Source organism: Suncus etruscus, chromosome 15 (genome assembly GCF_024139225.1).
Source record: "Suncus etruscus isolate mSunEtr1 chromosome 15, mSunEtr1.pri.cur, whole genome shotgun sequence".
NCBI classification, from domain to species: Eukaryota; Metazoa; Chordata; class Mammalia; order Eulipotyphla; family Soricidae; genus Suncus; species Suncus etruscus.
This window is the reverse complement of record NC_064862.1, coordinates 53,213,358-53,238,735: the sequence shown is the minus strand read 5'-3', so window position 1 is coordinate 53,238,735 and position 25,378 is coordinate 53,213,358. Positions and strand designations below refer to the sequence as shown.

Genomic DNA, 25,378 nt, shown 5'->3' with positions numbered 1-25,378 from the left:
CCACATGGTGCTACAGCTCTTTAAGGCATATCCCTGACCTCATTCTTTCCCTTTGAAAGGAGGAGGCAGCAATAATTCCTGTCCTGCCTAATTCCAAGGAATACTACGAGGTGCCCTAAAAGTGGGAGCTTGCACTGAGGAGATCACTCAAGTGGTTAAGCATATCCTTGGCAGGTATATGAAGACTAAATTCAATTCCTGGCTCCCCTGGCACAGTGGTTATGTCCCTAGTGGTGAGACCCACACCACTACATCACATCTCACCTGGTATGACCCCTATAGAAAATTAAACGAGACCAGAATACAGAGGATACGATGCTTGCCTCACACTGGATTCAATCATCAGCATTCTCATGTGGTCCCTCTGAGCCTGTCAGGAGTGATCTCTGAGTGCAGATTCAGGAGTAAGCCTATGCACCAGTGGGTATGACCTTTCCCCACAAAAAAAAAAAAAGAGGGAGAAATGAAAAAAAATTGGCCTGGAACAATAGCACAGCAGGTAAGGCATTTGCTTTCCAATTCACAAGCCTGGGTTCAATTCTTTGCAACCCATATGGTCCCCGAGCACCTCCAGGAGTGATCCCTGAGTGCAGAGCCAGGAGTAACCCCTAAGCACCACTAGGCATGGCCCCAAGACAAAAATAATGAAACCAAAACTATAGCTGTTAGATAGGGGGGAGGCACGGGGGGCACGTGGCCCCCACTGAAGCATCAGCCGTTCACGTGAGCTGAGACACGTTTTGTGTTTGATTTATTGGAAGGGAGGTGGCTGCAGCCGAAGGGACAGCTGTGTCCCAGCCTCAGCATTATGGAAATCTCGCCCATTTATCAAGCTGCCCCATCCCGTCCCAGTGCTATATAGAGCATAGAAGGAGTCGCAGCTAGCCAGGTGACAGTGCGGCAGGGAAGCGCTGACAATCTGAGCTGCCAGTGGCCCTGGGTGGTCACCAACCCCCTGCACAAAGGCTTCCTTGCATTTGTAGGGGGGGGGCAAAGGTTCCTGTGGAGGTGACCCTTCCTGCCAGCCCACACCTCAGTTTGACTGACTCATTGGAAGTGGCTGTTTGTGGTGTCATCCCTGAATAGATGCAGAAAGCAAGGGCCAGGCTTCCCGTCTCTGTCCTCAGTAGCTCCCCTCTGACCCCTTCTGTTTCACCACCCATAAAATGAGGGCTGGGTGACTTTTTTTGTTTGATTTTGTTTTGGGGCTACACCTGGTAGCGGCAGTTCCCAGGGTTACTTCTGGCAAGCTCGGGGAACCACATGGGATGCCAGTGATCAAACCCGGGCCCACTGAGTGCAAGGCAAATGCCTTACTGCTGTGCTATCACTCTGACTCCAGCTGCGTGATTTTTGAGGGACTCTTCTACTACCATGCATTACGGGTTTTCTCCTAGTGGTTTTATTGGCATGCCTTTTTGTTTTGTCTTGGGACTACACCCGGTGGTGCTCAGGGCTCTGTGCTCAGAAATTACTCTTGGCAGGCTCAGGGGATCCTATGGGATGCCAGGGATCGAACCTGGGTTTGCCCTATGCAAGGCAAATCTCCTACCTGCTGTGCTATCACTCCATTCCCATATTTTTAGCTCAATTTTTATTGGGGGGGGCCAGTATGAAATGTTTTAAGTTCACACTGTCGAAAGGCAGGTGGAGATGAGCTCAAGGTTACCTCCCTTTATAGGACAAGTGTCGCTTTCACCTCCTTTAGCCCAAGTACAAGTGTTTTACAGCCCTGGGTCAGGGGTTGTGACTCAGCTGCAGTGGAATACTTGCCTTGCATGTGCAAGGCCCCAGGTTTGATCATCTCACCACATAAAAAAGCAGTTTCTGGGGCTAGAACAATAGCACAGTGGAGAGGGCATTTGTTTTGAAAGCCAACCTAGGTTCTATTACCAGCTTCTCCCACCCCAACCCCCAGGCTGCCAGGAGTGATTTCTGAGTGATGCTGGGTGTGACCCAAATTATAAAAACATTTAAAAAAATAATGAAATAAAAATTTCTTAACTATTCTCAAAAAGAGTTTAAGAATCCTGGGCCCAACAGAGGCCTAATTCCATTTTGGTTTTTTCTTGTTTTGTTTTGTTTTTGTTTTTTGGGTCACACCCGAGGCAGTGCTCAGGGGTTCCTCCTGGCTCTATGCTCAGAAATCGCTCCTGGCAGGCTCGGGGGACCATATGGGATGCTGGGATTTGAACCAATGACCTTCTGCATGAAAGGCAAACGCCTTACCTCTATGCCAGGGGTCTCGAACTCGTGGCCAGCATGCCGTTTGTGGCCCTCCATACAACATTTTGTGGCCCTGCCCTAGAAGAATCTTTTTTTGTTTTGTTTTGTTTTAGTTGTTTGGGTCATATCCCCCAATGTTCAAGGCTTACTACTGACTTTGCACTCAAGGATCACCCCGACTTTGCCTCGTGCGGCCCCTAGGTAAATTGAGTTTGAGACCCCTGTATGCTATCTCTCTGGCCCCTTTTGTTTTGTTTTGTTTTGTTTTGTTTTGGGGTCATTCCCAGCAGGGGTTACTCCTGGGTCTATGCTCAGAAATCACTCCCAGCAGGCTCAGGAGACCATGTGGGATGTGGAGGATTTAGCCCGGGTGGGCCATGTGCAAGACAAATGCCCTACCCATTGTACATCATGCCAACCCCCTCATTCCATTTTGACCACTGCCTTGAGACCTGCTGGGCCCTTCTCCTCATGGCATCCTGCCTTGCTCACCTGGTGCTGTGCATACAAATGTGGGAGGTTTTGAACCATGGCAGATCTGACACCGTGTCTTTCTCCCTGATCCTTGACTCTGAAGCGCCCCAAACCCATCGGTGGGACCCCTTGGCTCAGTTGGTTTACTGGGTGAGGGGCGCGCGTGCGCACACACACACACACACACACACACACACACACACACACACACGTCATTTCTTTCTACTCCCTTAGTGGCTGTTGGCTCTGAAGACATCTTTCATCACAGCACTAACTCCATCTACAGACCCGTGGCTGGCAGTCTCCTGGAAGACCAGGAGGCATTGCTTGAGAAGCTTCTAGATAGTCCAGCTCCCATCCAGCAGAGGCCAGAGGACCGCTTCAATGGTGCCTACCTCATCTTCTTCAGCCTTGGCATTGGCGGAATGCTGCCATGGAACTTCTTTGTCACTGCCAAGGAGTATTGGATATATAAATTCAGCAACAGCTCAAGCCCCACTGCAGGGGAAGATGCTGAGGGATCCGACATCCTGGTAAGGCGATTGGTTTCCAGGCAGCCTAAAAGGGGTTGTGGGGCAACTGGCCTAGTCTGTGCCATACTGGGGTGGCTTCACAGCCAGCTGAGAAACTTCTGCACATTGGGGAGCTGGCTCCCCCCCCACCCCAGTTCTGAGTTGTGCTTTGTGTTGGTGGCATCCTGTTGCGCTTGGCAGTGGGAGACAATCCCAGCCTCCAGATTGCTTTAACTGTTGAACTTGGAAGAAGATACAAGGAGGTTTCTAAGCAGTTTATTATGGTAAATCTGGAAACCCAGAGTTCATGCTCTAGGGTACTGAAGTAGTGACTCTAAGAGCATTATCTGTGAGTTCCAGAAGATTCCAGAAGAGTAGTGGCTAAAACAAGACGAAGGGTAGTACATCTCCCAAGGGTAGTAGGTCTCCCAGAGTCAGGTATGGGACGGCTCAGTTAAGGCTGGTAGAATGTATCACGTCAGGCAAGTAGTTGCTCCACCACAGATAATTTCGTATTCAAAAACATCTTCCAGGGGCTGGAGAGATAGCACAGTGGTTGTGTTTGTCTTGCACAAGGCGATCCTGGATGGACTCGGGTTCGATTCCCAGCATCCCATATGGTCCTCGAGTGTGCCAGGAGTGATTTCTGAGCGCAGAGCCACGAGAGTAACCCCTGAGTGATACCAGATGTGGCCAAAAAAAAAAACAAATAAAAACAAGCAAACAAACAAACAAACAAAAACAGCATCTAGTCTAAGACTGGAGCTTTTGCTCTGGCATTCACCCAAGGAGGAGAGAAAAGCCAGTTAGCACACCTGGAGTCAGCACACAGTTTTTATTGGTCAGAACATAGGCATGTGGCCTAGTGTGCCCCCAAAGAAGCCTGGGAAATGTAGTCTTGGAGTGTAGTCTTGAGCCCAGAGCTACCAGTTGAAATTGGGGCGGGGAGTGGGTGGAGGGGGGGTTCCTGTAGTATGGAAGACACTGAGAAATAAATCTTTGGGACTAAGGAACCTCATCACCAGGGGAAATATTGCTATGACTTGGAGCTTCGAAGAACAGTGAAGGGAGAAATGGAGAAATAGAGGCAAGAGCAGAATGGTAGAAATGCTCAAGTGGGTAATGAGACTAGCAAAGCTTCTAATTTTGCAGGATGTGGTAGAGGCTGGAGCTCAGAATTAGGCCTTAGAAGTCATTGCTCTGCCTGAATGTCAAGTGAGAATTTTAAATTGTGTTTGGTTGCAGCAGTGCCAGCTTCTAGGTAAAATACCTTTTATGGGGGAGGGGGGCTACACTCAACAGTGCTTAGGGGTTACTCCTGGTAGGCTTGGGGAACCATATGGGATGCCCAGGGACCAAACCTGGGTCAGCTGTATGCAAGGCAAGCACCCTCCCCATGGTACTATTTCTCTAGCCCCTGGTGAAATGCTCTGTGGGTTGACATTGACATGGAGGAGAGGAGGTCACTAAGGAAATAAAGCTATCTTACCACTTATTAAAATGGTTAGGAAGCCAGTGAGGGAGAGAGATCGGGCTCAAGCTCCTATACTGCAAGGAAAGAGGGAGTGGGAGCAGAAGGGGCTCACTGGATGGAATGTCTTTAGAGAACTGCTGAGTTCTCACTCAGCATTATTCCAAAAAGCAGGATGGGGGCTGCTGGGACAATCCAGAGAACTGACCACGGGGTTGGGGCACTTCTGTTTGTTCACTTACAGAAAATACATTTCCAGGGAGGTGAGTATTATTTTGTTGGTTTGTTTTTGTTTTTTTTTTTTTTTTACCACACTCAGCAACTCTCAGGCCTTATTTCTTGTTCTGTGCTAAAGAATTATTCATGGCATTGCTCTGGGAACCCTATGGGGTGCAGGAATTGAACTCAGGTTGACCACAGCAAGGCAAGTGTCTTAACTCCTTCTATACTATCTTTCTAGCCACAGTGAGTGATTAGAAAAGAAATTAAGGGTTTTTGTTGTTGTTGTTAAGAACCTCTGTGCCTAGAGTCCTTTCTTACTCAGGCTGGGCTCAGCCAGCAGTGGACAGGGCTCAGGATTTAGGACTCTGAGCACCCCTAGACTCAACCACTGCACTTGAGAACCCAAAGATGGGAAACTGAAGTGTCTCTGAAGGTCTCTCTTCCTGTGGGGTGGGAGGGTGGCCAGGGCTGTCTGGGGCCAGGGTGGTCTGAACACTCCTTCCCTGTGGACCTGGAATCCTGACCTCCACTTTGCAGGACAGAAGCTGACATGGTGCAGCAGGGAGATGGGGGTGGGGAGGACGTGGACTCTGACAGAGGTTTCTCTCCCATGCACCTTCTCCTTTCATGCATCTGTGATCCATATGGACATTTGAACCTCCTGCAATTTCCATCCATTTGTGATACTAGGTAGCCTCTTTTGTGGGAGGGCACAACCAGCAGTGCTCAGGGGGTTACTCCTGGCTCTGCACTCAGGAATCATTCTTGGCAGGCTCAGGGGGCCATATGGGATATCAAGGATGGAATCCGGCATTTGCAAGGCAAATGCCTACCCCACTCTATCACTCCAGCCACCATATGTAGCTTCGTGCCCTCTCCCCTTCCTTGTGGTTGATGTTAATGTTGAGGGATGACAAAGGTCGCACCCCTTTATGGGGTGCAGCGAAAGTCACTTTCCTGTATCAGTGATGGCAGAACAGCTCGGAGTCTCATGTGGGACCCTGGGAGGGATGGGGATGTGTTACTATACCAGCTGCTAGACCCCCTACCAGAATGCCTGCCCTGTTTTTGTGAGATCACCCCACCACGGAGATGAAGGTGTGGGCGCAGATATTCTAAGACTTCACACCTGGCTCTCACACCCTGTGGGGTGCTCCTCTTCCACCTGGTGGGGGAGCTCAGCATTCCTGCAGGAGGTGAGTGAACAGGTCTGAACTTTCACATGGCTGATGAGGGGGACAGGGAAAAGGGTCTGGAAGGAATGGTTCTGAGGATCCCCTTCGAGATGCAGCTCATGGGGCCAAAGGCTCCATTCCTGCCGCCCACTTAGTTCTCCATGCTCCCTGCTGCACTGTTCTCTGTACATGGCCCGACATCCTGCCATTCCTAGCCATATTCTTCTTCACGTGTGTGTTTCTGGCCCGGCCAGTCTCTTTATGACCCTCTTTTATTAAGTGATTCAAGTGTTGCCTCGGCTTTCCAGTGGTGTCTGTAAACCTCGCAACCCACGTGGGCTTCTTCCAGAAGAGTAGATCTGGGAGCCAGGCCCTGATGGCTTCCAGGACGGCTCCCAGACTTTCTGGTACATGTACCGGTCCTGTCCCTGTCCCCACCTTAGGCAGAGCCGGGAGCAAAAGAGTGAGGGCAGCCCTCTAGCAGTGCAGCCAGTGCCCTACAGACAGTGGCCGCCCAGTGGCCAGTGCTGTGAGTTGTTCTTTCGGCCACAAGGCAATGCCACCAACCCCCCGCCCCCAGCTGCAGGAGCTTAGCATTCTGGGCCCTGTGAGGGTGCTTTATTGCCTCTTCCCAAGTGCTGGCAGGTGCAGATGTAGTACCTGCGGCTGCCGGCAGCTCCTGGCTCTTGGCATCGGAGATGAGAGATCTGTCACCCTTGGATTCATGGGCCAGGCTGGGGGAACAAGCGTGCTGGGTTGTTTGTGCATTTCCTGGGCTATTTCTCTTTACCGAATTCCTCAGTCCTGCCATCTACCTCCCCAGCCTTTTCCACCTCTCTTCCTCCTTTCTCTGCAAGAGGTGGCCTCGCTTTCTCTCTTTTCTCTCTCTCTGTCTCTGTCTCTCTCTCTCTCTCTCTGTCTGTCTGTCTTTCTCTCTGTCTATCTCTCTCAACTGATACCACTTTGGGAGAAGAGGCTGGGCAACAACTGGACAGGCACCAACTGCCACCTGCAACTCAATTAGCCTCAGGTCCTGTGTGTTTGCCTGTTCTGTGATTCCTGCTCCGATCTCCCAGCAAAGGACACATCACATGATCCCCTCTCCTCCCAGAAGGTTAGGTCCCCACCAAGGCCACCGCCCACCCTAGGTCCCCATCTTACTGCAGGGAACAGTTTGAAGGGAGTAGAGAGGAGCCCTGCTCACCCCACCCCCAGGTCTTTGTTCTCTGAAATCAGAACTTGGTGTTTCTGCCAAGGGCCTGTGTGCTCAGAGCCAGCAAAAATGAGAACATTAAAGAGGGAGAATTGATAGTGTCAGGTGGCCATGGCAACCCCATATTCAGAGCCCAGCAACATGCTCTCACCATGCATTGGATGCCAGGTTTGCTCCTAGTATTGGTGGGTTTTTGGTTTTTTTTTTTTTGACAAAAAGCCAGAGAGAGGCCACGGTAGTTCCAGGGGCTGATGTGTAGCTTTGCAGGCAGGATACCCCAGGTTCCATCACACGTTGCTTCGTTCAAAAAAAGCCCAAAGAAAAACCTATAGTATACACAACGAGGAGGGCATTTCCCTTGTATGTGGCTGATCCAGGTTTGATCCCCAGCATCCTATGTGGTCCCCTAAGCCTTCCAAAAGTAATTTCTGAGAGCAAAGTCAGGGGAAAGCCCTGAGCACTGCCAGTTGTGCACTCTTCCCCCCAAAAATACCCACAGAAAGTGCCAGAGGAGCAGAGATGTTTGAGAATGTGTGTGTCCCAGTTCTGACGGACCGTGAAGAATTTCCTATAGAATTGGGGGTGGCAAGATACCCCTCAGAGAGATGGGCTTGTTGCTGAGTTGGCAGCACACTGACTACACACACACACACACACACACACACACACACACACACTGACTACAGACACGCACACACACACACACTGACTACAGACACACACACACACACTAACACACTAACCCTATCCCTTCATACCTGGATCTAGGGCTTCGGAATAAAGTAAGAGAATTTTAAAAATGATTTTTGGGGAGAATAAATTTCCATTCCTAGGATCAGAGAGAGAGTATGGGCTCAGCCAATTACCTTGCACATTGCTTACCCCTAATCTATTCTGGGCATCCCATATTGTCTCCTGAGCACCACCAGGTGTGGCCCAAACCCCACTCCCTGCCTCCCACCTGCCAAAACCATTCTATTCCCTGGAAAAGCTGGATCTGAGCCTGGCACCCCCAGAGGGCAGCAGAAGGGGCCCAGCTCGGTCACTTGAATGGCTGCACTTGAAACAGTCTAGTTTCTGCCCTCTGTGGCTTGGCACATATCTCTGTGCCACAGAGCCCTGGACAGGGCTTGGAGCTATGCAAGCTAGCTGGGGAGAGGGCAGTTTTGTGGCTTCATCAGCACCTGCAGGAGGAAGCTGCCCTTTCTTCCATGTTTTTGCTGAACCCTGACCTTGTGCTGCCCTTTCTCAGCCAGACTGGGCCAGTCACTATGCTCAGGGCACTTCCCCTGCTTTGCCCTGCCACCATAACCCTTGGGACTCAGAAAGCTAGTCTAGGCTGGGGAGATGCTCCAAGAGCTGGAAAAGACATTTTACCTCTAGGAGGTCCAGGTTTGATCCCCAACATTGCATGGATCCCAGAGCACTGTGCTCTGAACAGCCTCCAAGCACTGCTTGGTGTAGACCTCCCCCCCAATTGGGGGGGGGCTTTTGGGCCATACCTAGCAGTGCTCAGGGATTACTTTGTACTCAGGAATTACTCCTGACAGGCTTGGGGGACGATATGGGATGTCAAGGATGGAACCCAGATCAACTGCATGCAAAGCAAGCACCCCACTCCTGCTGTGCTAACACACACACACACCCCCCACATTTTTTAAAAAGAGAATCATTTTCTGGGGCCGGGCGGTGGCGCTGGAGGTAAGGTGCTTGCCTTGCCTGCGCTAGCCTAGGATGGACCGCGGTTCGATCCCCCGGCGTCCCATATGGTCCCCCAAGAAGCCAGGAGCAACTTCTGAGCGCATAGCCAGGAGTAACCCCTGAGCGTCACAGGGTGTGGCCCAAAAACCAAAAAAAAAAAAAAGAGAATCATTTTCTAGCCACAAAGGAAGTGACAGAGTGACAGCCCTCAGGCCACCCTCACCCCCATGTGACACTTGAACTTAACCCTCTGCTCCTTGTTCTCTCCCAAATGCTTTTCAGACCTGTAGGTCGGTAGAGGGACGAGTGTTGGAGATAGATAGTGTCTGCACTTTAAAAGAGACCTTTGATTCTGGGGTCCTAGCAGGAGAGACTGGCCTGCATTGTTAGCTTAGATTTAATCTCCTGGAGATGCTCTTGGCATTGTGCAGTGGTTGGGGGGAAAGGGATAGGAATTGGACTTGAAGCTGGGAGCCAGAGGAGGGAGGAGGAACATGGTGACTGCAGGTCCAGGACATGGGCACAGGTTGAAGCTCTTACTTTGCTTGTGCCCATCTCTGATCCCATCTCCAGCATCATATAGGATCCTCTGAGCCCTGCAAGAAATGACTCCTGGATACAGAGACAGGAGTAAGCCCTTACTTAGTGTGACCCCACAAAAACAAATAGCAAACCCATTTTCAGCTGTGGAAATAGATGACTTAAGTGGGAGAGAAGCATATATAGCCCTATGCATATAGGGCTCTGAGTTCAATCCTCAGCACTCCAGGGGCCCCCTGAACACTTTCATTTCAAGGGATGTGGTCTCTTTAAATAAAAACTAAACAACTCCCTCTCTCTGGGGTAATAGAGTTGGGAAGGGGGAAGGTTGTGCCCTAGAAAGATTAGACCTTCTGGGTTTCTTTTGTTTATTTGGTCATCACCTGGCTATGCTCAGGGCTTACTCCTAACTCTGTGTTTGGGGATCATTCCTGGAAGTGCTCAGGGGATCTTACTCAGTGCCAGGGATCAAACTGGGATCAGTTGTATGTGTGGCATTTACCCTGCCCACTGTACTACCCACCATGGCCCTAGGTTGGATTTGATTGAAGGAGAAATAGCAGCCAGTTTGTGTGCTCCTGGCAATGGGCTTTGGGGGCGTGGGGGTGGGGAAGCAGGAGCTGAGGACTGACAAGACGCCCAAGACAGGTCACTGTGTGTGGGTGTGAGAACATGGGCTTAGAGCTTCACAGAGTTCCCCACCCCACCCCCACCCCCAGAACAGGGCACAAGGCAGGAATGGAGCAGAAGTTCAGGCTGGGATCTGGCTCCCAAGCGCACAGGGCTGCCTGTAGTTCAGCAGATTCTGTCTTGCACCCCCGTATTCTCCCCCCTTACTGATCTGCCTCTCAGCCCAAGTCCGCCTGCCACGAGGATGCCTTGTGCTCTCTATGACTGAACAGGAAAGAGGAAGTGGGGCCTTCCCTATGCTCAGGGCCAGGGAGGCACGAGTGGGGAATGCCACCCACTCAGCGGCTGCAGCTGTCCCAGGCACTCAGCAAATGCCCTGTCCTGCTGGCACCTGCTGCCTAGGATGGGCCTAAGCACTGTTGCCAGGAGCTCCTGAGATGACTAGTTCGCTGCCCTAGAAATAGGAGTCTGAGCCTCTAGTATGCCCACCCAGTGCAGCCACCACTTCTCAGTAAAGATTCCCATTAGGATCAAATTTTTTCTTAATTTTTCTTACTTTTTCTTTTGTTTTTGTGTTTGGGTCACACCTGGTAGTGCTCAGCAGCTCAGTTCTGCACTTAGAAATTACTCCTGGCAGGCTCGGGGAACCCTATGGGATGCTGGGATCGAACCACTTGCAAAACAAATGCCCTACCCACCTTGCTATCACTCCATCCCAATAATTTTTTCTTTTTTGGTAGAAGGGGAATCACATGGGCAGTGCTCAGAGCTTACTCCTGGCTCTGAGCTCAAGGACCACTCCTGGTTTGGCGCTGGGGGTTCAACTATAGTGAGCCAGTCAAGCAAGGCAAGTGCCCTCCCCATGGTCCTCGGGCCTAGCTCCAGTTACCACCTTCTCAGTGCAGAATCACAAAGACTAGGAGCACCACCAGAGCCTGTGAGGAGGCAGGTTTGCCCTGAACCCTGAGACTGCCCCTGAGACTGCCCCAAAAGATGGTGGGATGCTCTGAGGTCAGCATCATGTAGCAGGGTCAAGCTTACTACTACTGATCTGGGCAGAAATAAGTGTTTGGGGGCACAGGGCTGGTTCCCCATCCACTCCGTACATATACATCTCTTCTCTCTCCTTTCTCTTTCTTCTCTCTTTCTCTCTCTTCTCTCTTTCTCTCTCTTCTCTCTTTCTCTCTCTTCTCTCTTTCTCTCTCCTCTCTTTCTCTCTCCTCTCTCTTTCTCTCCTCTCTCTCTCTCCCTCTCTCCCTCTCTCTCTCTCTCCCTCTCTCCCTCTCTCTCTCTCCCCCTCTCTCCCTCTCTCTCTCTCTCCCTCTCTCCCTCTCGCTTCCCCTCTCTCTCCCTCTCTTCCCACCCCCCTCTCAGCTGCCTCAGTGGCTGGGGTATACCAGGATTCTGGTACGTTCTCATCCGTTCTTTAAAAATCTCAGCACCAACATGAGTTATACTCCCTTGTCCAGTCTGAATCCAACAGCAGACTCAGCCCCATTCCCAGGAAATATTGTTGTGATGGCTTTTTTCTGTTTTTAGCTCTCACAAGGGGTGAGGGAGCCAGCAGGAGATGCTGTCCCCATCTCTGGGCACTTTCTCTTCTCCCCACATGCTCTGAGCCCCTCCCACACTCTAGTTCTCTTAGACAACCCATCAATCCTGATGCTTCACCTTCAATCCTATTTTTCACCTTCAATCCTATTTTTCCCTCTCATTTGTCCTTAGAATTTAGGGTTGATTTTCCAAACAAATGAGAACACACTGAAGTGCTCCAGAATCCCCATAGAGTGACAGGTTATCAGGGGTTTGCGGAGACCCAGCCCTTCCTTGTGCTTTCCAACACGAATCATCTGCTGAGAGGAGTTCAAAGTAACAGTGAGACCCTTTTGGGGACCCCTTTGGGTTCTGCTCTCTGTTTGTGTTTATGTGTGAGAGCATATGCACCCCAGCCTGTTGGAGCCCATGTGAGCCCCAAAGAAGATGGCATGGACATGTGCCACTGGGTCTCGCTCAGGATGCCCTCCTTCTGGTGGTCCTCCTGGGTTTCCCCCACCCCCAGACTGCCTCTTCTGGCCCTGCTTGCCACAGGGTCTTGTCTCCTGCCTTCAGCTCTGGAGTGTTGACCCTCGGGAGCAGCTGCTGCCCTGTCAGACTAGGGCTGTGTGGGGAGGTGAGAGTTTCTTGGAAAGATCTATCCCCCTTCCCCAGGCTTTCTAGTTGGATCACAGAGAGGTCATCTTTTTTTTTTTTATATAATTACATGGTTTAAAAAACTAGTTTACTAAGTTGTTCACATACAGTTATTAATACTTTCCCCACACACACTTAGTTAGAAAGTTGTTCATGATTGAGTTTCAGTTGTATAATATCCAACATCCTTCACCAGGGCACATTTCCTATTACCAATGTCCCCATTTTCTCTCCTGCCCTCTCCCCTGCCTACCTCTGTAACATTTTTCTTCTTTCTTCTTCTTCTTTCTTCTTTTTCTTCTTCTTTTTCTTCTTCTTCTTCTTCTTCTTCTTCTTCTTCTTCTTCTTCTTCTTCTTCTTCTTCTTCTTCTTCTTCTTCTTTCTTCTTCTTCTTCTTCTTCCTTCTTCTTCTTCTTCTTTCTTCTTCTTTCTTCTTTTTCTTCTTTCTTCTTTCTTCTTTTCTTCTTCTTCTTCTTCTTCTTCTTCTTCTTCTTCTTCTTCTTCTTCTTCTTCTTCTTCTTCTTCTTCTTCTTCTTCTTCTTCTTCTTCTTCTTCTTCTCTTCCACCTCCTCTCTCTCTCTCTCTCTCTCCCCCCCCCCCCCCCCCCCGTTTCCAACCTGGGATTGTTCCAGCCTGAGGTGTATGGGGAAGGAGGAGGGGGTGACCATACCAGAGGCCAGCCAGTTCTCCCCCTACTCAGAGAGCCCAGCAGGGGAATGATGGAGAAATGAGCTGAAGGACCCACAAAATGATGTTTGTGGCCCAAAACAAAACAGAAAGGAACCAAGAAAGAGGGCCAAGCATCCAAAGGAGAATCTAGTCCCAGGTTGGCAAAGGATGTGCCCAAGAATTGCCCATCTCCCCCAATGCCACAGCAACTGGTGGCCCTTCCCCTTCAGAGGAGGCTTCTGTGCTAGGGAATTGGGCATCTGCAGCAAAGATAGGGAGGCACAGGCCCTTTCAGAGTCAGCTGACCCCCACCTCATTTCAGTGAAGCAAAGGGGCTGGAGCAATAGCACGTCAGGTAGGGCATTTGCCTCGCACACAGCCAACCTGGGTTTGATTCCCTGCATCCCATTTGTACTTCGAGCCTGCTAGGAGTAAATTCTGAGCTCAGAACCCCTGAGCACCGCTAGGTGTGGCTCAGAAACAGAAACAAACAAACAAAAATAAGTGATGAAGCAGAAGCAAAATCCTTAGGCCTCCAGCAAATGTGGACCAAGGTAGACCAGAATCGTCCTGTACACAGGAATCCAGGTTGTCCACACAGGAAATGCAACCTGGAAAATGCAGGTAAATTTTCAAACCAGGAAAACGAACATCATTCCTGGGTGCCCGCTGCCTCACGGGAGACTGTCCACCTCCCTGCTCATTCCCAGTTTTCTGTCTTTGTGGTCTCCTTGAGATAGACTCTTGTTATATTCTCTGCCTCCATTCTCCAAGCAAACTTTTGTTTTGTTTTGTTTTGCTTTGTTTTTGTGTCTTTGGCTTAATTTTTCCTCCAGTTTGTTGTTTCTCCTTCGCCCTTGTTGGGAGTCGGTTTATCCTGCCTCTGGCACATAGAAGCTCCTGGCCAGTATTTCTTTAAAATGAGGCTTTATGCACACAGCCGACCTGGGTTCGATTCCCGGCATCCCAAATGATACGCTGAGCCTGCCAGGAGTGATTTCTGAGTGCAAAGCTAGGAATAACCCCTGAGTACCACCAGGTGTGACCCAAAAATAAAAACAAACAAATGAGTTAAATAAAATGAGGCTCTAATAATGGTCCTCAAACTATGGCCTGCAGGCCACATATTGTATTTGTATCTTTTGTTTCTTCATTGCAAAATAAGATATATGCAGTGTGCATAAGAATTCATTCATGGGCCCAGAGAGATAGCACAGCGGCATTTGCCTTGCAAGCAGCCGATCTAGGGCCAAAGGTGGTTGGTTCAAATCCCGGTGTCCCATATGGTCCCCCGTGCCTGCCAGGAGCTATTTCTTAGCAAACAGCCAGGAGTAACCCCTGAGCACTGCCGGGTGTGGCCCCCCCCAAAAAAAAAGAATTCGTTCATAAGTTTTGTTTTTACTATAGTCAGACCCTCCAATGGTCTGAGGGACAGTGAACTGGCCCCCTGTTTAAAAAGTTTGAGGACCCCTGCTCTAGAAGGTCTCTGCCTACACACAATGTGACTGATGCAGGGCCCCACTCCTGCCCTTTCCCCCTGCCCTTGCCTGACCCTCTGTGCCAGCACCTGCTCAAGGATCAGCATTTGGAGGACCCTGAAAACAGCTCAGACCTCTTTTTCCACTTGGTATAGGCTCCGGCCTGCCACCTCCCCTCTCCATTTTCTGGAAAGGGGCAAAAAGAATAGTGGGAGGGAGGCTGAGCAATAGCACATGGCTGACCCCGGCACCCCATATGGTCCCCTGAGCACTGCCAGGAATGACCCCTGAGCACAGAACTAGGAGTTAGCCCTGAGCGCTGCTGGGTGTGGACCCCCGAAAACAAATGGGCTGAGGCTAGAGGCGAATGAGACCCCAGAAATAAGGGATGAGAAGTGAGGGTCTGGAGCTGAGCCCCATGGGGCCTGGCACATCCTCCCACATCTAGGTAAGTCTGGGGTCTTGCCTGTCCCTGGGTCCTTCCTCTGAGCACCTCTGTATGTCCGCCCCCCACCCCCACATATCCCAAAGACGGGGCCTGGGAGCCTACAAAGGGAGTACCCAAGGCAGCCCTGCAGGGGTCCCAGCCCTTTGCCCATTCCTCATCCCACCCAGGAAGAAACTCACGCCTGACACCCTGGCTCACAGAGCTCTGCTTCCCGGACTGGCCAGTCTGCTGCAACAAACTATTCTTGGCTCAGCCGGCACTGCTGCTAATTTCATGCCCCTGTGACCCAGGTAATGCCTTGCTGCCTTGCGCTGCCTCCCTGAGGCTGGAATCACATTTCGCCCCCAGCCTGCAGAAGGCCAGCTGCCTTGAGGTAGGAGCTGCAGAGAGCAGCCATGGGGGCCTGTAAGAGGACTGTGAGGCACCAGGCCCTTTGCCTGCTCCAGTCTAATTTGCTATGCTGATTTCCGAGGAACTGCATGGCATTGGGGCAAGGAAGCCTTACCCAGGGTCTACCCAAGATAAACAGGCTCATTTCGGGGCCTTCTAGCCTGCAGAAACCCTTTACCTGGACTCTTGAGTCCCAAATTAAATTCTTTTAGAAGAGTCTTTTAGCACAGAGCAGAGAAACGTTTCCCATCATAAACTCGGAGGGTTTGAGAATGGGGTGGGAAGAATATCTTCTGGCCCCCTTTCCTGGGACTCACACATGGAGTTTCAGAGTGGAACCCTGAAAAGCATGTTCATTATCTCCTGAGCAAAGTCACATCTGGGACTTTGGCTCCTCCTCCCCCAAATTGGCCATGGGGGACCCCAGCCCAGAGGGTTCTGAGACAGGGTTTGGCTAAGTTCTGGGTTCTGAGCCTCATCTCAACATTAGGCTGGGTGCAGATAGGCAGCAGAAGAGCAGGAGGCCCATATAGTTCCCCCAGATTAATGCCCTCTTCCAGGCTGGTTGTTGGCCTGCCCACTGTGACTATCCTCTCTGGTGCTGACTGACCATTGAGTTCTTTTCTTAACATTTTATATTTTCTTTTTTTGTTTTTGTTTTTTCGGCCACACCCGTTTGATGCTCAGGGGTTCCTCCTGGCTAAGCGCCCAGAAATTGACCCTGGCTTGGGGGACCATATGGGACGCCGGGGGATTGAACCGAAGTCTCTTCCTTAGCTAGTGCTTGCAAGGCAGATACCTTACCTCTAGCGCCACCTCACTGGCCCCACATTTTATATTTTCTTAAATGCCAGTCAGATGCCCAAGCCAGCAGACACACTCAGAGTTTTAGGCATGAGTTTTGGCAGAAGGGACAGTGAACAGGGCTGGGGGAGAAATGGAGCTCCTTCATTTGCAGACCTGTAGAGAATGAGGCCCAGGCCAAGGGCAAACCCAAGGCCCAGAACTGGTCCCTGAGGCAGGCTCAGGGATGGGTCTGTGAGGCAGGCAGTGTAGGGAGGCTGGAAAAACATTGACACCAGTGAAAGGTTTCTGAACACACAACCAACAAAAATTAACTCCAGTACCAGAGCTATAATACAGCGGGTGGGGGTTTTGGCTTTGTACATGGTTAACCCTGGTTCAATCCCCTATTGGTCCCCTGAGCACCACCAGGGCTCATTCCATAGCTTGCTCCCAAGCACCACTGGGTGTGTGGTCCCCAAATAGGTGATGAATCTTGGATGGTTCTGGGAGTCCTCACCCACATTTCTCAGGGTGAAAAGGAAACAGCTGTGTCACCTACTCATGACTTGTCTCCCCAAGCCTTTGCCTCAGCCCCCCACATATTCCACAAAGGGGTCACAGGACATGAGCAAAGTCTCAGGGAGCTGTTTAAGTCACTACACCACCCCTCATGTCCTCAAGAGTCTATACAGACAAAGGAGCAAAGATATCAATGAAATGGCAGTTTTGGGCCAATTGAAGGCTCAGAGGTGGGGGGAAGGGAAAATAGACAGCCAGTACATGCCCTGGGTTCAACCCCACACTGTGGGCCCCAGCTGGGAAGGCCCAGGGGGTCCCCAGCACCACAGAGTCCATGAAGTGATGTTCTTGAGGAACTTCAGTTGAAGCCCAGCCTCATTGGCCAAGTATGGCCGGAAATGGCCTTTAGGTCCCCTGAGCAAAGTTTGGGGGGCCCCCCAATAAAGCATGTGTTTATATTGTCACATGATGGGCTCGCCACAATGTGTATGAGAATGTATGTCTGAGAGTGTGTATGAGTGCATGTGTAGATGTGTGGATATGAGAATGTTTGTTGTATGTGTGTATGTGTGAGTGTCTGTCTATGTGAGTGTGTGTTCACACCACAACTAATTGGATGCTCCTGGCATCCAGACCCAGGGTGGTGTGACTCCTTGGTTATCACAACAGCCAAGGGAAGGGAGTCTGGGTGGATGAGCTTCTGGAACTTTCACCTTAGCCTCCTCCTCATCTGCCTCCATCTCTAGCACAGATAAGTCCTTATGCCTCTGCATGTTCTGTGAAAAGCAGAGAAATATGCTCAGTCCCAAGTGGAAATCTGCATCTACTTATACAAAACCCGATGCCAGACTGGGGCTGGAGAGATAGCATGGAGGTAAGGCATTTGCCTTTAATGCAGGTCAGTGGTTCGAATCCCGGCATCCCATATGGTCCCCCAACTGAGCCCTCCAGGAGCGATTTCTAAGTGTAGAGCCAGGAGGAACCCTTGAGCACCGCTGGATGTGACCCAAAAACAAACAAACAAAGAAAAACAAACAAACAAACAAAAAACCCGATGCCAGATTGTCTAGGAATTAGAACCTGCAGTGTGAGTCTATCAGTCATGTCCATAGGATGGTCCTTTTGGGGCTGGGTCGGGGCAGGCCAAGGCCCCTGCAAGCGTCCCTTCCCCCTGGCCTTAACATGTGGTCTCATGTCAACACAGCCAACTTTGTCCATTCTAATTGCCCAAGTGACTCCGACCAGTCCAGGCTCTGGGGAGCCCTTCAGGGTGGGACAATGGCACTTGAAAGGAAGCGGCGATTTCTGTGGCTCACGGTTCACAGAACTCAGTCTGTGATTATCATTTTAATTGCCAGGCCAGCACCACCAGCCCCAGCATCTATACAGGGTGAACGTTTCAAACGCCCACAAAGCACTTCGCAGGCTTTCAAAGCAGGCTGGGGGTTTGGCCCCAACTTGAAGCAACCTTTATGAGGAGTCTCTCTCTCTCTCTCTCTCTCTCTCTCTCTCTCTCTCTCTCTCTCTCTCTTCTCCTCTCTTCTCTCTCCTCTCCTCTCTCTCCTCTCCTCTCTCTTCTCTCTCCTTTCTCTCTCTCCCCTCTCCTCTCTCTTCTCTCTCCTTTCTCTCTTCTCTCTTTCTCCCTCTCTCTTTCTCTCTCTCCCCCTCTCCTCTCTCCCTCTCTCCTCTTTTTCCTCTCTCTTCTCTCTCCCTCTCTCTCTTCTCTTTCTTCTCTCTCTTCTCTCTCCCTCTCTCTCTTCTCTTTCTTCTCTCTCTTCTCTCCTCTCTCTCTCTCTCTCTCTCTCTCTCTCTCTCTCTCTCTCTCTCTCTTGCACTATTCCTCACAGGCCTGTAATGATCCCCCAACCCCCAACACCCCCAGGGTCCCTGATGTCAAAAGGAATTTTTTTTTGCATATTGTTTTGACACATTGATAATTAAAATATTTCTCTGGTTAAGTTTAGCTTTGTGGCTCTCAAATTAGAACTCTCGGCCACTTTTCTATGATTTAGAGGGCTGTGTATGTCACCTCAAGCATTGGTTCCTACCTGCACCACAAATTGACATATAACCAAGGAGGCAAGGGGTGTCTGCCCTTACCAGTGCTTTATTCCTTTATTATTATTATTATTATTAGTAGTAGTAGTAGTAGTAGTAGTAGTAGTAGTAGTAGTAGTAGTAGTAGTAGTTGATTGGCTGTTTTGGGGACAATACCCAGTGGTGCTCTAGGGTTACTCCTGGCTCTGCACTCAGGAATCACTCCTCCTGGTGGTTCTCAGAGGGCCATATGGAATGCCAAGGATCAAATCTCAGACAGCAACATATAAAGCAAATGCCTTCCCTGCCATACAAGGTTCTCTCTGGCTATTATTTATTATTATTAGTATTAGTATTAGTATTAGTATTATTACTACTACTACTACTACTACTTGATTTGAGGGCCATACCCCACAGTTCTCAGGGCTTACTCCTGGTAGATTCAGGGGACTATATGGGATGCCTGATATCGAACCCGGGTTGGCCACATGCAAATGCCCTCCCCACTCTGGCCCCTTTATTCTCTTTATTTATTTATTTATTTATTTATTTTTTTTGGTTTTTTGGCCACACCCGGCGGTGCTCAGGGGTTACTCCTGGCTGTCTGCTCAGAAATAGCTCCTGGCAGGCTCAGGGGACCATATGGGACACCGGGATTCAAACTAAACACCTTTGGTCCTGGATCGGCTGCTTGCAAGGCAAACACCGATGTGCTATCTCTCCGGGCCCCCTTTATTCTCTTTTAAAGACAGCTCATGGTGTGATTAAATCACTCCTGAGTACACTGCAGGACTAAAGAAATCACACTGCTCTCCTGGAGCCTCGGAGCCGTCAGACCTTGAATGGTATCTCCATCTTGTTTGAGGGTTTCTGTGCTCTTGGTAACCCCCTTAGATGCTTCAGAAAAATGTACCTTTTCCTCTTCTGGGCCTGTCTAGGAGCTGCTTCCCCCAGTGGCTTCCACCAGGCGTCATAGCTCTGCTGAGGGAGCAAAGACAGAGTCAGAATCAAGGTTCCTGCAGGGAGATGTGGGCTGTGGGGCCTCTGATGCAATTCTTAAAGTTCCTTGGTCACAAGAAATGGACAATGGCACAATAGGAAGGGCATTTGCCTTGCACACGGCAGACCCAGGTTCAACCCCTGGCAACTCATTGATTTCCCAAGCTCCACCAGGAGTGACTCCTGAGTACAAAGCCAGGATAAATACTGCTAGAACTGGGTCAGAAATAAAGGGGGGGAAATGAGAAGGAGCTGAGGTCATCACAAAATCATGCCGGGGATGGGGGGTACGACGAGTATAGCCTAGACCTTTCACAATGGATAAAAGGCTGGTAGAAGAGATTTTCTTTGAAGACTTTCAGTGTGTGTGTGTGTGTGTGTGTGTGTGTGTGTGTGTGTGTGTGTGTTGGTTTTGGGGCCACACCCAGTGACACTCGGGTTACTCCTGGCTATGCACTCAGAAATCACTCCTGGTTTAGGGAACCATATGGGACGCCAGGGGGATCGAGCCCTGGTCCTAGGTCAGCTGTGTGCAAGGCTAACGCCCTGCCACTGTGCCACCGTTCTGGCCCTGGGTTTTTGTTTGTTTGTTTGTTTTGTTTTATTGTTTTTAGTTTCTTTGTTTTGGAGCTACCAGGGCAATGAGATTTACTTCTGGCTGTGCACTCAGGAAATACTCCTAGTAGTGCATAGGGGGACAATATGGGATGCCAAGAATCATATGTGTTGGCCACATGCAAGCATATGCCCTACCCACTGTACACTTTCTGACTCTCACTGTTTCTTTTTTTTTGGGGGGGGGCCACACCTTGTGACACTCAGGGGTTACTCCTGGCTATGTGCACAGAAGTCGTTCCTGACTTGGGGGACCATATGGGACGCCGGGGGATTGAACCCGGTCCGTCCTAGGCTAGTGCTGGCAAGGCAGACACCTTACCTCTAGTGCCACTGCGCTGGCCCCTCTCACTGTTTCTTACTGCTACTGCTTCCATCTGTGGTGGCACAGGTAGAAATGAGGGGGAACATGGGCTGCAGAGTGTCAGTTTGTCATGGCCCATGTTGGTGAATGTTGAGGGATGGGATTTGTTTTCTTTGGTCAGAGATGTAGGACTACCTGGTCTCGGAGTCAACCTGCCCTCCACTCACACAGTATGTGATGACATGGGAGAAGCCCACCACAAGGGGGCCCTTGACAGAGATTCCCTCACACAAGTGACCGCAGCTACCTCCTCCCTCCTGTGCTTACAGAACTACTTTGAGAGCTACCTGGCCATCGCCTCTACTGTGTCCTCCGTGCTCTGCCTAGTGGCCAACTTCCTGCTCGTCAACAGGTAGGCCCACATCCCTGTAGCTCAGCCTTTACATCCTTCCTCTCCCCTCTCTCCCTTTCTTTACTTCTGGATCCCCTAGAGGAGGTCTGTAGGGTCAACTCTAGCTTGCTGAATAGTAAGTGCCATTTCCTGTCCCCTGGTGCCCAGCCAGTGGGAGGCCCACGTTGGGGGCTGGGACATGTGGCAGCAGCAGTGGCCAGCACTGGGCATCAGGTCTTCTTCCTCTCTGGGACTCTGTCTGCCCCCAGCTGCCAGCCTTAACAGCCTTAGCACTGAGAGACCACAAGGGGCTGGTTGGATGGGTTTAGGGAGCTGGCAGAAGTGGGTCTTCCAGCATTTCTGAAAGCTGATGCAACTGATCACATCCCTGAGGAACTGGGGGAGCTTCTGGCACTGTTGGCAGAGTTGGATGAGCACCTTCCTCTGTGTGTGCCCCTGAGGACACATACTTTAGGGACAGCCAGGAAGTTATCAGGGCTGGTACTGACTTTTCCAAACGTTTCCAAGGACTTTCATTCTTTCATTTTATTTATTTTGTTCTGTTTTTTGTTTGTTTGGGCTGCACCCAGTGGCATTCAGATTACTCCTGGCTCTGTGCTCAGAAATAGCTCCTGGCAGGCTCCGGGGACCATGTGGGATGCCAGGGATCAAATCCGGATCGGTCCCAGGTTGACTGGGTTGACTGTGTGCAAGCAAACACCCTCCTGCTGTGCTATCACTCTGCCCATCATTCAATGATTTTATTTGAGAGTGGGAACACCCAGATATTCTCAGGGCTCACTCCTAGCTTTGTGCTCAGGGATCACTCCTGGCTCTATGCTCAGATATGACTTCTAGTGGCATTCAGAGAACCATTTGTGGTGCTGAGGATAAAACTAGGATTGACCAACTGCAAGGCAAGCACTTTACTCACTGTGCAAGCATGGATTTGGGGGCCAGAGCAGGTCTGCTGTGGGGTCACCCCAATAATTCCTAGCTTTGCATCACTGGATTTCACTCCAAACTGTGAGACTCTGCTGGCCAGCCCCTCAGAGACCAGGGCTGTGTGTTTGGGCACCCAGGTCACTGTGGGCTGGGCCGGGACAGATCTGGCTCTGAGTAATAGAGTTTCCTGCTGAAGGGGCCTTTTCTGAGCTGCCCTTGCAGGAAGTGGGGAGACCCTTGTGGGCAACAGCTCCCAAGTTTTCATCTATTTCTAAGCTGGAAAGATGGTTTGGGGGAAGCTCTCTTTGTTTTGTTGTTGTTGTTTTCTGGGGTCACACCCAGTGGTGGTCAGGGGGTTACACCTGCCTGTGTGCTCAGAAATTATTCCTGGTGGTACTTCAGGGGACCCAGGAGGCCAAGGATTGAACCCGGATAAGGCAAGCGCCTTCCCCGCTGTGCTATCTATCACCCTGGCTTGGAAGCTCTTTTTTTATTTTTTTGAATTTAATATGTGAAATTGAAATGTCTTGTTCCTTCCCTCCTGGAGAACCCTCTCTTTCTCTCACTGCCTCATCCACAATCGCCAAGTGTTTTATTATGTTAAATGCAGCATCATAAATACTTATGAGGAAGATTTACATTCTGGAAGCTTAAGAGGAAATCAAGCCCTGAGGTCCTGAGCCCTCCTGAGAGAGTGGGTAGGGCTAGGGGCTGGCAGCTCTCCAGGGACCTTCACCTCATGTGCCCTGTCCCGGTCTCGGACCCAGACCAGAACTGCTGACCCTGGCCACATATGTCTTGCCTTTTTCTAAAGTCCCTTAAAAGGATCGGCTTTCTCTGCCCTGGCAGAGGGAAACGTGAGGAGCCTCTGAGGCTCTAGGGTGCAGATGGGGGCTAACGGGATTCCCCGTTAGCTTTCTGAGCACTGTAAAGTTCTCCAGGGCCTAGAGCACATAGAGGTAGAAGTTAGGAGGCTGCAACTGGCACTTGGGGGTCGGGCATTGCTGTAAGTAGACAGTCCACAGGACACCTGTGAACCGCATCATGCTGCATGTCACACATGGAAGGCAGTTTGGTTCCAACTGCCCCTTCCTGACATGATGCTCCATGCACAGTGCTCACCTCACACCCGGCTTCCTCCTGCAGAAGCCTGTCGAGCCAGTGGGGGTGCTGGGCTCGCTCCTCACCCCTCCTGTTTCTGGGGCACGTTTCTTTCTCATTCTCTACCTTTAAGCCTTTCTACCCTCCTCTGGCTCCCCAGCCCCTCCCCTGGGGAACAGGGAATTAAGGAGCACCCAGACCCTATAAAGCCAAGTTCAGTCTGGTGATGGAAAGGAATCCCCCACAGGGGACTCTCTAAGTCTCTCTGGGAAGTGGAGACAGGCTCCTCGGGACCTTCAGCCCTTCCTGGTCCCGTGGGCACCTGCCTGTGTAAGCTGAGTGGTGATGCGGATAGTGAGGTGGGGACGATTATGGTGGTGGTGGTGATAATGGTGGTGACAGTAATAATGATGATATTGAAGATGATAATGATGTGATGATGATGAAGATGAATCAGGTTTCCTCAAACTTTTTCAACAGGGGGTCAGCTCACTGTCCCTCAGACCATTAGAGGGCCGAACTATAGTTTAAAAAAAAAAAAACTATGAACAATAGTGACCCATGGGCTGCCATTTAAGGACCCCTGTCTGAGACTGAGAGGGTGAGTTGAGAGACGGAGAGTCAGAGAGTGCGATATACATTCCACACACATGCACTGTGGGCCTCGGACATGTTGGCTGCTAAGCAGGACAGGCAGTGGCAGCAAAAACACCTGGTGGTCTGGAGAAATGTCCTCCCACTGCTAAGTTTTGGGTATGAGGGTGGGAAGCTTATGGGTGACCTTACACATGGACGCCCTGAGATCTCCCTCTCAGCAGTGGCCAGGTCCATCTGTTGTCCTTTAGGGCAGGGACCAGCCGCTCAGGAGACCATAACAGGCCTAACTGCTCCTTTGGCCCTGGCCAGGGTCCCTGCTAACGTCCGAGTGCTGTCCTCGCTCGCTGTCATGCTGGCCATCTTCGTGGTGATGACAGTGATGGTGGAGGTGGACACATCGGCCTGGCCTCACGGCTTCTTTGCGCTTACCATGGCATGCATGGCACTGATCAGCGGTGCGGCCACTGTCTTCAACAGCAGCGTCTTCGGCATGACGAGCTCCTTTCCCATGCAGAACTCCCAGGCGCTGATGTCAGGTAAGCCTGTGGCTGGGAACACTGTGAAGGGCCTGAGAGAGCACTGCGGGGTGGCACCTGCCCTAGACCCTTCCCCAGCACCACATAGTTTCCCAAGTTCCCGAGGCATGGGCTCTGAGCACCACCGGATGTGGCTCCAAATAAGAAAAAATCAGAAAAGTCTAGAGTAGACAGATACCCCCCAATTAGGTCACCCAGTGCCCCAGAATCTAGAGGCTTTGGACAGTCACTATAACTTCTTTGGGGTGCCCCGAAGCTGGAGACAGGGTGGGGTGGGCGCTTGATGCTGGTGCTGGTAGAGCCGGATCTCTCAGAGCCCTTGGAATGGTGGGTCATCTGAATGCTGCAGTGGGGTCCAGGTTCCTTACCCACTGCCCTCATTCCCTGCCCCCACTCCCTACCCCCACCCTCTGTCCTCATCCCTGGCCCTTAACCCCTGCCCTCACCCCCAATCCTTACCACTGACTCTCACCCTATGTCCTGGGCTTCCCAACTCAAGCTGTCTGGGCCCTCTGAGCCAGGACTCTCATATTTCTTCCTTAGCTCTTCGAGTCACTTGGGACATTCCATGACCCCACCTGATCACACCCACATACACCAGTGTCAATGGGAGAATGTGACCATCAAAGAAGAAGAGCAGGCAGGAGCAGAGCTGACTTTGTCCAACCTTGAAAAACAATCTCGGGGCACCTTATGTGAGTGTGTGTGGGTGTGCGAGTGTTAAGTGTCAGTGTGTGAGTGTATATGAGTGTGAGGATGTGTGAATGTGTGTGCTGAGTGTGTGGGTGTGGGTGGGTGTGTCCACTTTTGAAAGGCTAAGACACCTCCTTCAGGGCCTGACACCCTGTGTGCTCTCTGCCCTTGTCTTCACTGTGTGGCCTCCCAGTGGGGGGCCCTGGAAACCCTCAAACCCCCTGTATCTTGTTCCTGGCCCTTCCCCCACTTAGGTCCCAAGGGCCCATCTGGATTTCGCAGCATCTGGGGACGATTCATTTCTTCCCTGCTGGTGTTTCTTACAAGCCCCTTATTTGCATGTATTTCCATAACTGATGAGATAAAAGGCGGGAGTGAAGGATGGGCCCCTCCAGGCCAGGCTTGTGCTGGAGATAATATGGGGAGAGGAGGGGTCCCCAGGCAGGGCGCAGGGAGCTGGTCCTACGGACTGCGTCTGCCTAGCTGACTGTGCCCAGTCAGGGATTAGGCTTCCCA

General features: G+C 50.9%; 2 protein-coding genes across 2 annotated transcripts in view; one reads left to right on the top strand and one right to left on the bottom strand.

Annotated features, from left to right (window-relative positions):
- SPOCK2 (SPARC (osteonectin), cwcv and kazal like domains proteoglycan 2) overlaps positions 1 to 25,378 on the bottom strand; it is an 836,669-nt gene that overhangs the window by 258,209 nt on the left and 553,082 nt on the right. The window lies entirely within an intron of this gene.
- The window catches only part of SLC29A3 (solute carrier family 29 member 3), a 33,507-nt gene that overhangs the window by 3,169 nt on the left and 4,960 nt on the right, over positions 1 to 25,378 (top strand). Inside the window, exons 2-4 of the mRNA XM_049789169.1 lie at positions 2,935 to 3,233; positions 20,929 to 21,011; positions 23,943 to 24,169. Of these exons, the coding sequence (XP_049645126.1) occupies positions 2,935 to 3,233; positions 20,929 to 21,011; positions 23,943 to 24,169 (609 nt within the window). The remainder of the gene's footprint in view (positions 1 to 2,934; positions 3,234 to 20,928; positions 21,012 to 23,942; positions 24,170 to 25,378) is intronic.